Source organism: Muscardinus avellanarius (genome assembly GCF_963383645.1).
Source record: "Muscardinus avellanarius genome assembly, chromosome: 17".
Lineage (NCBI taxonomy): Eukaryota > Metazoa > Chordata > Mammalia > Rodentia > Gliridae > Muscardinus > Muscardinus avellanarius.
This window is the reverse complement of record NC_137803.1, coordinates 28,859,051-28,872,439: the sequence shown is the minus strand read 5'-3', so window position 1 is coordinate 28,872,439 and position 13,389 is coordinate 28,859,051. Positions and strand designations below refer to the sequence as shown.

Genomic DNA, 13,389 nt, shown 5'->3' with positions numbered 1-13,389 from the left:
CTCAGTGAGACCCTGTTTCAAAATAAAGAATAAAAAATAGGGCAGGGGGTGTAGCTCAGAGGTCGAATGCCCCTGGGTTCCATCCCCAGACCCGCAAAAAAAAAAAAAAAAAAAAAAAAATAGGGCTGGGGATGTATCTTGGAGGTAGAATGCCCCTGAGTTCAATCCCCGGTTCTGGGGTGGGGGTGGGGGAATGAAGCTAAACTAGCCGGGCGTGGTAGCGCACGCTTGTAATCCCAGTACCTGGGAAACTGAGACAGGAGGATCGCAGGTTCACAGCCAGCCTCAGCTACTTAGTGAGGCCCTTGCAATTAGTGAGAATCTGTTTCAAAATAAAGAATAAAATAGGGCTGGAGATGTAGTTTGGAGGTAGAATGTCCCTGAGTTCAATCTCTAGTATTACAAAAAAAGGAAGGAACAAAGGAACGAAGGAGGGAGGGAGGGAGGGAAGGAAGGAAACTAAGCACATATCCCAAAGAGTGAGACTATTTGGTATTCTCTTTATATTCAAGATTAGTCACATCATACCAAAAATTAACTCAAAATGGAATACCATAGCCAGTCACAGTGATGCACAGCTCTAATCTCAGGACTTGGGAGGCTGAGAAAGGAGGATTGCAGGTTTGAAGTCATGGTGGCACTTGTCTGTAATCCTAGTACTTGAGAGGCTGAGACAAGAAGATTGCATATTTGAGGTCAGCCTCAGCAATTCAGCAAGACCCTCTGCAACTTAGCGAGTCTGTGATTTTAAAGGGGGGGGGGCTGTGAGTGTAGCTTGAAGGTAGTATGCCCCTGGATTCAAGCCCCAATGCCAATAAATAAATAAATAAATTGTTATCCTTCAAAGGTGAGAAGATAAGGCTGGGAGTGTAGCTCAGTGGTTGAGCACTTGCCTAGCATGTCCTGGGTTCTATCCCTAGCACAGAATGAGAGAAATGTTTTTTAAAATCATTTATCTGAGAAGGGACTTAAATTTGGAATGTATAAAGAACTCATACAACTCAATAATAAAAAGACAAATGATCCAGTTTAAAAATAGGCATGGGATCTGAACAGACATTTTTTCCAAAGAAGAGATGCATGCAGCCAACAAGCACATAAAAAGAATCTCCGTATCATTAGTCATCAGGGAAGTACAAAATCAAAACCACAATGAGATGCTACCTCCAAACCACTAGAATGGTTACGATCAAAAAGATAGAGCATAATGAGTATTGTCAAGGATGTGCAGCGTTCAGAACCCTCATATGCTGCTGAGGAGAATGTAAATTGGCGTTGCCACTTTGGAAAACACTCCAGCAATTCTCTGAATGGTAAATATAGACTTGTCAGGGGACCTAGCAACTCCACTCACAGCTATAACCCAAGAGAGATGAAAGCATATGTCACACAAAGGCTTGCACACAAATGTGCATAACAGCGTTATCCCTAATAGAAAAGAACAGAAGGCACCCTATGTCTGTGAGGTGAAGACTGCATAATCGAAACCCACCTCACTCGGTCAGACCTGGGCAGCTGCTCTCTGACCAGGCCTTCCACAAAGCTCTCTTCTACGCCTGACACCAGTCATTTTCTACTCTGCTTCTTCCTTGGGTAAGTCCACCAAACCCCATCACACCAACCAGGAGTGAGTGAGTGGTTGTGTGTGTGTGTGTGTGTGTGTGTGTGTGTGTGTGTGTGTGTGTGTTTCCTAGGAATTCCACCCAGGTTCTTGCTAGGCAAGCACTCTACCACTGAGCCACAACCCCAGCCCCACAGAACAGTATTTTTCCAAGTATTTACATCCAATGGGTTATAAAATCACACTTGGTAGACTGTTTCCAGATACTTCATTTAACTTTTATCGTAGCAAGAGACATAAAACTTATCGTTTCAATTATTTCTAAGCATACAGTTGGGTGGCAACCATCACCACCATCCATCTCCAGGACTTTTTCATCTTCCCCAACTAAAACACTCTACCCATTAAAAGATAATGTCCCGTTTTCCTCCCAGCCCCTGGCAAACGCCCTTTTATTTTCTATCTCCAAGAATCTGCAACTTTAGGCACTTCATATATGTGGAATCATACAGTGTTTGTCATTTGGGGCCTGGTTTATGGCATCTAGCATAATGTCCTAAAGGTTCATTCATCTTGTAGACTATCAGAATTTCTATTTAAAGACTGAATAACATTACTTGTATTTTTATTTTTATTTTTTGTGGTGCTGAGATGGAACCCAGAGGCCTTCTACCTCTGGGCTACAGCCCCAGACCTATTTTGTATTTTATTTGGAAGCAGGATCTCACTAAATTGTCAAAAGTCTCACTAAGCTGCTGAGGCTGGCTTCGAACCTGGTTCCTCATGTCTCAGCCTCTCAGGTACTAGGATTATAAACATGTGCCACCCTGCCTGGCCAAACTAACTTTCCTAATCTTCAGAAGACTTCATAAAGCTACTGATCACTGTTATGGCTGCCTCTTCTTTATATTCCTCCTACACCATTGGATCCATCTCTCCTTGTGTGTCTTCCAACTGTTATGCCTGCACACACACACACACACATACATGTGCGCATGCACACACACACTGGATGCCAGCAGCACTCTCCTATCCCCCAGGTAACTACCAAAGTGTCTGCATATTGCTGAGGGGCAGAATGGCTTGCTTGAGAAGAACTGGTCTAGAGCAGCAAGGGGAGCTTGTTAGGGGTCAACTGGTAGACCAGCTAAGGAGGTAGATCACACCCCAGAGAGTCCCTGCAGGGTGATTCTCAATCACCCTCCAGGTGATTCCAGGCCTCTGCTTGAGGAACACTGGTGGTGCATTTCTAGATAGAAGACAGCCCAGGAATCACATCAAGTCAGCTCACTGCAGTGATGACGCACCCAGCAAACAAAGACAGGTGAGCAAGGGCTGAGCCTTCAGCTGTCACAGGAGCTGCGAGCCGGTTGGGGATTGGGGCAGCCTGTGACTGAGCCAAGGGCAGCATTGTAGACAGGTCAGCTGAGAGGGGATGGCGCCACACCTGCATCTCTGTGCCTCTCTTCCTGCTCCCTCCAGGTCTAGGTGTGCATATCCCTACCCCCTATTCAAATTTTACCTTTCCAAGCCAGGTGTGGTGGCACACACTTGTAATCCCACCATTTGGGGGTCTAAGACAGGAGGATCACGGTTCACGGCCAGCCTCAGCTACTTAGTGAGGCCGTTTGCAACCCAGTGAGACCCTGTTTGAAAATAAAGAATAAAAAATAGGGTTAGGGGTGTAGCTCTGAGGTAGAATGCCCTTGTGTTCCATCTCCAGTACCAAAAAAGTAAAAACTCAAAACAAACAAACAAAAACCAAATTTCACCTTTCCCTCAAGGCCCACTCAAGTTCTGCCTCATCCAGGCAGTCTTCCAACTCTTCCAGCCCAGTAGTGCCTCTCTGACAGCTTTACTCTTACTTCTTATCTTGTTGGAGGCTATTTTGTTTCTCCAAATAGACTTCAAACCCCCTGAGCACCAGGACCATATCCTCTCCTTTACAGTCCCTGGGGCGCCCTTCCTGGATCAGGCATGTACAAGTGCTGCTTGCTTGGTGGGCTTAAGCTGGGTGTCTGGAAGGGCCTGCAAGGTAGTATTTATGTGACTTAGGGTTGTAGGGGTCTCCAAGGGAGAAAGAATGGGAAGCAACTGGCACACTTGCTGGGCCAGTCGAGGCAGCCAGCCCATCCACCCAAAACCAGGCAGTAGCTCAAACACTTGGCCAAAACAAGCAGGCAGTAGCTCAGGTGACATCTGCCCTGGTACTCAAGGCTCTCCCCTGTTGTCCAGGCAGAAGGAATCCTAGAAGCTCCAACAACTCTATGGAGGTGCCAGCAGGGAGCAGGAACCCAGAGCCGCCCCGCTGAGGAGCAAGTGCTAAGACAGCAGCTGAAGGACCTGCAGGGCTGCAGTAGGCTGGCTCAGGGACACCCGGGTCCTTGCACAGGACCCTCTGGGGATGCGGGGTGGGGGGTGTAACTATCACCAAAAGAGAGGCAACACCAATCAGATCCCACACTCCAGGGGACACTAGAATTGTCTTTTAAAGCCACCAGTGCCACACTGAAGGGCACGTGAGCTGCTGGCAACCAGGGAAGGAGCCTTTCTGGAAAGGTGCTGGAAACAGGTTTGTTTCAGGGAATCTCAAACTCCTCACCTACAAAGAGTTACAAGGAGAGGAGATACCTGACTGCTTAGCTTTCCTACTGAGAGCCAGAACACCAGCTGGAACCCTCACTGCCCAGCTCGGTGCACAGCCCAGATTGGGAGCCCAAGTGACAGATGTAGACCCCAAAGGTGGAAAGAAAATTATTATTATTATTATTATTTATTTGGAAATTTCAAAATGGAGAGACATTTTCTTTTCTATCAATGTGGTGGCAGGCGTGAAAATAGGGAGATAATGGTAGTAATAAAGAATGGGGTTGGGAAGGGAGTTCTGGCACCAGAGGATCTGGTATGAGCACTCTAGAACCCTAAAGCAGATCCCCTGCCAGCCCCCAACCAGGCAGTGACCCACAGCCTTTCCCCTGAGCTAGCCTCAGAAAAAGGTTTGTATTTCGATGGTATCTTCCTTCGCAGACAGGCTGGGGTGTGCAGGAGTTTCGTGAGATATCTCCTACTACCCTTTATCTCCCTGGACTTTAACTCGTGGACCGTTCGGGTAGGGAGAGCCTATTTACTGCTGCCACTCTAACCTTCGCCGCTAAGTTTAAGGAAGAACCATCTACTTTAGAAAGACTCTGAGTTGAATTCCCTATCCCCATGGTCAACTCCCACCCTGATCTACGCTGTACTCCTGGGGAGAAAAATGTTCCCACCTTTCTAAGAGCCGTACAAAAAATCAGGGCTACCCAAGTTAAAAAAAAAAAAAAAAATCTAGCAGGCTTTGAGCCTCCACCTTAGGACTCCAGTCAAATGGCTGTGAACCTGTAGGTGTGGGAACTGACGACCTGACGATTCCTGCAGCCACGCCGGGCACTCCAATAAATGTATTGCCTGTTTGGCTGCTTGGAATTCCAAACTGCTCCCCATTTTCCACGGCAGAGCAAAGTTGTGCCCCCACCCCCCAAGCTGGCGCTGAGCAGGCGCTCTGCTCCCGCTGGCAGCAGAGATGCGCTTGGGAGCGCCATGACCCAACGCCGCGGTGCTGGGGACGAGCCCAGACCCCACGGTCACCGGCCCTGAGGACGCAGCGCGCCGCCGGGGGCTCGCCTGGCTCCGCGCGTCCCGCCCGGTCCCCCGGACCTCCTTACCTCCTGATGTAGTTCCTGCCGTACAGGATCTGCTGCAGCAAGGTCACCAACGCGAAGGCGCAGATAAAGATGAACAGTAAAGTTCGGTTCCCCAACAAATCGCGGTTGGCCGAGGGGTCTGCGTAGCGCATCCTGGCGGCCGGGCGCCGCGGGCGCGGGGTGCGGGGTGGCCGGGCAATCTCGCGCGGGGTTCCGGAGCCTGGGGAGGAGCGCGACCTCCCCGGCTTCTCCGCGCGCCCCGGAGGGCGGAGGACTTCGCGGGGCAAAGTTTGGGGCTGGCGCAGCGGGAGCAGGGGACATCCGAAGGTCTCGGGCGCCGCAGCGCGACTGCACAGGGCCGGCCGCGGCCCCGGGCCTCCCCAGGCTGCCTCCCCCTCGGGCGCCGGTGCCCCGCAGCCGCCGATTTCCCCGAGGAGGGGCGACGGCAGGTGCGGGAGCCGGGGGCGGCCCCTCCCGCGGAGGTGTGGCCAATGGGGAGCCGGCGGGCTCGGTCCCGGTGCGCGCCGCCCCCTCCGGCCCGGCTCGGGCTCGGATCGCGGTCTTGCAGCGCGGGGCTCGGCCGGGGCTCGCCGCGCCCGCCGCCCGGCGCGCAGCCCCGGAGCGCGAAGGCTGGCCTCGGGTTATGCGGGTGGGAGGCGGGGGACCAGGCACCCCGAGTCTGAAGACCGACTGGCGGGCCCTGGAGAGGGGGAGGGGTGCGGCGGAAAACGCCGGGTTTGAGTCGTGGGGTTCCAGAGAGGGTAGGGTGGGGAGCTGGGCTCGCTGGAGAGGAGCGTTTGCATGCGGCGCGCAGGGCACTGAGTCACCGCCGCCGCCTCGTCCCCGCGCATTCCTAGAGATTTCGCCCAAGAAAGCGGAGCAAGGTCAGCCGGGCAGCCCTTCAAGGACGGCGCGAGCGGCGCCAGCATGCTAATAGCCTGCAGGGCTGGCTGCCCATCCGCGCCCCCAAATTCAGAGGCCGCCAGCCCCCGCCTCGGGCCTCTACCTCCTGCCCAACTGCAGCTCGCGGCTGTTGGTCAAAGACCCTGTTGTCACTAGACACTGGGACCTTGTCTCATCCGAGGAACCCGCTAGTAAATCTTAGGTCGGGCAGCCGGCCGCCTTCGGGTACCACGGTCACCAAACGCTGTAGTAAGTCACTAGGTCCCCAAGCTTCAGAGCGTATGCCAGGGGACATAATCACAGAAATGCAGTTCGAATGTCCTGCCTTTGCGGAAATCCATAACACACACACACACACACACACACACACACACACACACACACACAACCTCCTCCCCGCCCGCAATCCCACTCCTATTCGCCTCATCCTGTGCCTGTGCGGTTCACCAGGACGCTGCAGGCACCCTAAAAGGTTCTTGAGTCAAGCCAGGAATTCTACTCAGAACTTAAAACTCGAACCTCACCAAGAAAAAAAGAACTCTGGTGAAAAGTATCCAGATGCAGATACCCTAGACCTTGGCATTTAGTCGTTTTCTATTTTACCTTGAAAATAATAAAATAAATTCTCATAATTAGGGTTCCACCAACAATGTGGAATTTGAGTAAATTCACAAGGTGTGCTTTACGAAGAGTCTGCATATTTACCCAGGTCATCGGGAGGACTTCTAAGTCCTTAAAGGAATAACCCAGACATTTGGATGGCCCATCACTGTAACAATTCTTATACTTGTTTAATGTCTTACACACCAAAAGATGCTTGTTCTCACATATATTACTGGATTTTCATCTTCTAGCCTCCAGTTAACCCATTTTACAGCTGTATGGACCATGGCACTGGTTGGGCAAAGCAAGACATCCTTGGATCCTCAGATGGGGCGTTTTCTCCCATACACACAGATGGGAGTATACTCACTCTCATGAGAGTTCAATTGTGCCCCTTCCCCTTATTCTTGCTATCTTCAAAGTGTTCAACAAGGGGCCCCTCCTGCCGCTTTGCTGTGGACCACACAGGTACCAAGTGGACAGGGCACTAACTTTCACCTATTTGGTGCATAGGTGTAGAGCTGGTAAAGCTCTGTCTTATTTACCCTAGGCAAGGCACCCTCCTTTCCTTTCTATTCTTGTTTATCTCCCATCCCATCAGGTCTCCGCTCAGAGAGTTATCTTTGGAGAGTTGTCTTTGGATGCATGCTTCCTTGGAAAAACAAAACAGACCTATTTTAAAGTAATAAACTTAAATTATACTAAGAGCTTTTCAATTACAGTAAAAGAGTACATGAACCATAAATGTAAAAGCTCATTGCTTTTACAAGCCAAGCCATCCACGTGAGCAGTACACAGATCAAGAAAGAGAAACATTTTCTGCTCCCACCCTCCCAGAAATGAAATCACTGAATTATGAAAAAAGTCTGAGAAATAACTCGAGAGGGATGGAAATCCCACTCTATTCTAAACATGGCTGAGGCCATCTGAAAATTTACTAATAGTAAGCCAGGCGTGGTGGCGCACGCTTGTAGTCCCAGCATTTGGGAGGCTGAGACCGGAGGATCACGGTTCGCGGACAGCCTCAGCTACTTACTGAGGCCCTCTCTAACTCAGTGAGACCCGGTTTCAAAATAAAGAATAAAAAATAGGGCAGGGGGTGTAGCTCGGAGGTCGAATGCCCCTGGGTTCCATCCCCAGACCCGCAAAAAAAAAAAAAAAAAAAAGAAAATTTACTAATAGTGATCCTAGCACTGTGTTAATTTTGCTGGGGACAAGTATTCTCCCAAATCACACTGTGGTTCCTCAGATGCACATTAACCAGCTATTAAACTTGGCTTTGGGGTATTCATCAACCGAGACAGAATGCAAGAGACCATGAAGGTCCAGAGAGAACAAGAGGCTGGAGAATAAGCTCAGTTAAGTGCTATTGCTGTAGGTAACACTGCATCCTCAGGTCACCCAAGGGTCACATATAACCTAAAGGGGGGAACCTAGAGGCCTGGCAAGTGTTTCAGCTGTGGGGAATATGAGACTGGAGACAAGACCGCCTCAAGCGAGGCCTCATCCTAGACTCTGTCCCCTATGCAGACTCTGTCCCCTATAACAGGGAACTGCTGGGACAATGGAGTCTGGGAGTCTTCCTCCTACAATGGCTGCTCTCAAAGGCCAAGGGTGCCTGAGTTTTTACGTAGGCCCTGTTATCAATTGGACATCACATGTGTGTGTGTGTGTGTGTGTGTGTGTGTGTGTGTGTGTGTGTGTGGTACTGGGGATGGAACCCATGGGCTTTCTAACTCCAGGCTACATTCCCAGACCTATTGATATTTTATTTGGAAACAGGGTCTCACTAAGTTGCTGAGAGCCTCACTAAGTCAGTAGCTGAGGCTGGCTTCAAATTTGTGCAATCCTCCTGTCTCAGCCACCCAAGTGCTGGGATTACAAACGTGCACCACCACTCTGGGCTTTGGACATCACTTGTGAAGAGCCTCAGGTGACACTTGGTGTGGCAGGTAAGAATATCAGCTTCTTATTCGGCTTGATGTTCTGCCTCACTCAATGCTCCTGGATCTCTTTCTAATCAAACTAGTGTTGTGAATTGGTGTTGACAGAAGCCCTGACATCAAAAGATTTACAGTACCTCTGGCATGCAGATTTGGGGAACTAATTATTACTCAAGACTTCTTGGTTCTCCTAGCAAGCCCCACTCCTCTTATGGGGAAAGATTTTGCAGCCTCTCTGGGTGCAGCCCTTCTTGAGCACCAGGAGATTCATTCTCTTTCCTGGGTGCATTAGTGACATTAAGTGAGAGACTCAGGGTATCCTGAGGATAGTTTATCTCAAGTAGATCCTCAGGTTTTGGACACCAGCATACCAGCAAGGGCAGTAAATGTTTAGCCAGTCTTTATAATGAAAAAAAAAAAAAGCCTGAAAACATACCCCCATTAACAACAGTATCCTATTGAGCGTGAGGCCCACTGACGGAGGGCTTTAACCCCTCATCTCTAACAGTTTACATCAACCAATGAGCATTAGAGACCTCTTTAACTTCCCTAAAAAGACTACTCTGAAAAGCTGGGCATGGTGGCGCACACTTGTAATTCCAGCATTTGGTAGGCTGAGACAGGAGGATCAAGGTTCAAGGTCAGACTCAGCTACTTAGTGAGGTCCTTTGTAACTCAGTGAGACCCTGTTCCAAAATAAAGAATAAAAAATAGGGCTGGGGGTATAGCTCAGAGGTAGAATGCTCCTGGGTTCCATCCACAGTACCTAATATATATATATATATATATATATATATATATATATATATATATATATATTACATTACTCTGGGGCTGGGGCATGGTGGTACACACTTGTAATCCCAGAACTTGGGAGGCTGAGATAGGAAGATTGCAAGTTCAAAGTCAGTTTCAGCAATTTAGTGAGGCTCTCGGCAGCTTAGTGATACTCCAGTTCCAAACTTAAAAAAAAAAAAAAATTAAAATAGGACTGTGAGTGTAATAGAATGCTCCTGGGTTCAATCCTTAGTACACACATACACACACACACACACACACACACACACACACACACACACACACAGTCTTCATTAAGAAAATTGATGAGGCATTCTTCACTGGCTCCTAAAGATAAAGGCTAGTCTTGAACTCAGACTTGAATGTTTACCGAGGACAATGTTCTTTGTGAAACGTATACAAAGCCGTCTAGGGTCATTCATATTAGAGATATGCTATTTAATGTGTAGATTAGAAAATGATAACCAGATCATGTGGAGTGGGATATGCTGTCTCTCCTGCAGATGAGACCAGTGAACCCCAAGGCACCGCCTCCTCATTACACAGGCACAGGAAGATGCGAGGTCCAGTTTTAATTATTACTGGGGTGATAACCCAAATTGGATCACTTATTGGACTGCAGGAGGAATAACAAAGGAAATACAAAGCAGGGTCCACTCAAAACACTTCAGAGACCATGGAGGACATAGAAACTAAATGGGACTTAACCTGCTAGCAAAATCTTTAGACTCACTAACCCAATTGGTGATAGAAAATAGGATCGTTCTGGGCTACTCATTGGCTCAGAAAAGTGGACTTCTTCTTATTGGCCTTAAAGATAGAGGAGACCACTTGGCAAAGGATACAGACAGCCTCTCAGAGCTTCAATTGGCTCCTGGCTGGTAGTCAGCAAGGAAATAGGGGCTCCAGTCCCCCGGTCACAACAAGACTCTGCTTTCTACCAACAACATAAATGAGTTCCCATGAAGGTCCTGAGCTCCGGCCTTCCATACCTTGACTTCAGCCTTTGGAATCCCTCAGCAGAGCCAACCCCAGCTACACTGCTACCAAATTTAAGGCCCACACAACTGGGAGCTCATAAGTGTGTGTTATTTAGGCCACTAAATCTGAGGTCATTTGTTTCACAGTAATATAAAATTAATACCTCATACAAAGTTAGAATCCATTGGATCTTATTGCTGTATAATATGCCCTTGTGTGACTTGACATGATATTCTTTTTTTTTTTTTTTTTTTTTGGTGGTGGTACTGGGGTTCCTGGAAGCCCTTCTACCTCCGGGCTACACTCCCAGACCTATTTTTGTTTTATGGTTTTTTATTTGGAAACAGGGTCTCTTAAGCCACCGTGGCTGACTTTGAACCAGCACGATCCTCCTGTCTCCGCCTCCCAAGCGCGGGGATTACAAGCGTGCGCCACCACGCCCAGCTGGCATGATATTCTTTATTCCCTTTACTGTTGATGGACATATGGGTGGCTGCAGCCATTAATATTATAGTGTTTCTTTCTTCCTTTCTTTCATTCATTCATTCTTTCTTTTTTATTTTTTTATTGGTGCATTATATTCATACATCATATTGGGGTAAAAAACTTGTAGTATATACATGTACACATCACTGATTTAACCCCTACCCAATTCCCACCCCATTCCCTCCCCATCCCTCCTTCCCTTGCTCGGCTTAGTGGTTGACTTCGATATGTTTAAGTACATTGTGTGTTTTAGAGAATTTCCTTCTTCCCCCTCCCATCCCCTCATTTAGGTTGTCTTGTTTGCTCCTCTATAGGATTTCCTTTTTCATCTAGAGTTCCTCCTATGACCCATTTCTCCTTAGCTGTCACATATTAGGGAAAGCATCTGATTTTTTATTTTTTGTGACTGACTAATCTCACTTAGCATACTGTCCTCCAGTTCCATCCATGTCCCTGAAAATGATGTCATTGAGATTTTTTTAATGGCTGAGTAAAATTCCATTGTGTATATATCCCACAGTTTTGTAATCTATTCATTTGTTGATGGACATCTTGGCTGGTTCCATATTGTGGCTATGGTGAATTGTGCAGCTATGAGCATAGATACACATGCATTAGTTTGGTAGTTTGGTTTCCTTTCTTTTGGGTAGATACCCAGAAGTGGTATTGCTGGATCAAATGGTAGATTTGTTCCCATTCTTCTGAGGATTCTCCGTACTGTTTTCCAAAGTGGTTGCACCAATTTGCAATCCCACCAACGTTTTAAGAGTTCTCACTTCTCCACATCCTTGCCAGCATCTCTTGTTTGTGTTTTGAATGACTGCCATTCTAGTTGGAGTTAGGTGAAATCTCAGGGTAGTTTTCATTTGCATCTCTCTGATTGCCAATGATGTTGGACATTTCTTCATGCATTTATTGGCCATTTGAATTTCTTCTTTCATGAAGTGTCTATTTAGTTCTTTTGCCCACTTTGTTATTGGATGCTTTGTTTTGTTAGTGTTGAGTTTCTTGAGTTCTATGTATATTCTAGATATTAGTTCTCTATCGGAGGTGTAGGTGGCAAAAATCTTCTCCCATTCTGTTGGTTCTTGATTGAGGTTCTTGACAGTTTCCTTTGCTGAACAAAAGCTCCTTAATTTCATGCAATCCCACATATTGATTCGCCTTTTAATTTGTTGTGCCTTTTGGGTCTTGTTGAGAAAGTGTTTATCTGTGCCTATGTGTTGCAGTGTTGGACCTATGCCCTCTTCAAGGAGCTTCAAAGTCTCTGGTTTGATTTCCAAGTCTTTGATCCATCTTGAGTTGACTTTTGTGCAGGGTGAGAAAGTGGGATTAATTTCCAATTTTCTGCATATGGTTAACCAGTTTTGCCAACACCATTTGTTGAACAGGCTATCTTTATTCCAGTGTATATTTTTATCCCCTTTGTCAAAAATCAATTGGCTGAAAGTGTGTGGACTTGTTTCTGGGTCTTCTATTCTACTCCATTGGTCTATGTATCTGTTTTTTTGCCAGTACCATGCTGTTTTTATTACAATGGCTTTGTAGAATAGTTTAAAGTCAGGTATTGTGATTCCTCCAGCATGGTTTTTGTTACTGAGAACGAGAACTACCTTGGCTATTCTGGGCTTTTTGTTATTCCAAATAAATTTAAGAACTGATTTTCTATGTCTGTGAGAAATGATCTTGGTAGTTTAATGGGCATTGCGTTAAATCTGTAGATCACTTTTGGGAGGATGGCCATTTTAATGATATTTATTCTGCCAATCCATGAACATGAAAGATCCTTCCATCTTCTAAGATTTTCTTCGATTTCTTTTTTCAGTGTTTTATAATTTTCTTTGTAGAGATCTCTTACCTCCTTGGTCAAATTTATTCCTAAGTATTTTATTTTTTTGTGGGAGATCCTGAGTGGAAGCGTTTTCTGAATTTCTTTTTCAGTGGATTTATGGTTGGTGTACAGGAAAGCTTCTGATTTTTTTTGGGGGGGGTGGTACTGGGGTTCCTGGAAGCTCTTCTACCTCCGGGCTACACTCCCAGACCTATTTTTACATCTTTTTATTTGGAAACAGGGTCTCCTAAGACAGCGCGCGCATGTGGCTGGCTTCGAACCTGCGCGATACTCCTGTCTCTGCCTCCCAAGCGCGGGGATTACAAGTGTGCGCCACCATGCCCGGCAAGCTTCTGATTTTTTAAGATTGATTTTGTATCCAGATACTTTGCTGAATTTGTTGATCAGTTCTATAAGCCTTTTGGTTGAATTTGTTGGGTTTTTAAAATATAGTATCATGTCATCTGCAAATAGTGAAAGTTTGAGTTCTTCTTTTCCTATTTGTACTCCTTTGATTTCCTTTTCTTGCCTTATTGCTCTGGCTAGAGTCTCTAGTACTATATTGAAGAGAAGTGGTGATAACGGACATCCTTGTCTCGTTCC

General features: G+C 47.0%; 1 protein-coding gene across 3 annotated transcripts in view; it reads right to left on the bottom strand.

Moving 5' to 3' along the window:
- Positions 1–5,393, bottom strand: part of ST8SIA5 (ST8 alpha-N-acetyl-neuraminide alpha-2,8-sialyltransferase 5) — a gene marked incomplete at both ends in the record, with an annotated part of 78,390 nt that extends 72,997 nt beyond the window's left edge. For all 3 annotated transcript variants that reach the window (XM_080714839.1, XM_080714840.1, XM_080714841.1), the window contains one exon: positions 5,263–5,393. In XM_080714839.1, the coding sequence (XP_080570965.1) occupies positions 5,263–5,393 (131 nt within the window). The remainder of the gene's footprint in view (positions 1–5,262) is intronic.
- Between the last annotated feature and the right edge of the window lie 7,996 nt (positions 5,394–13,389).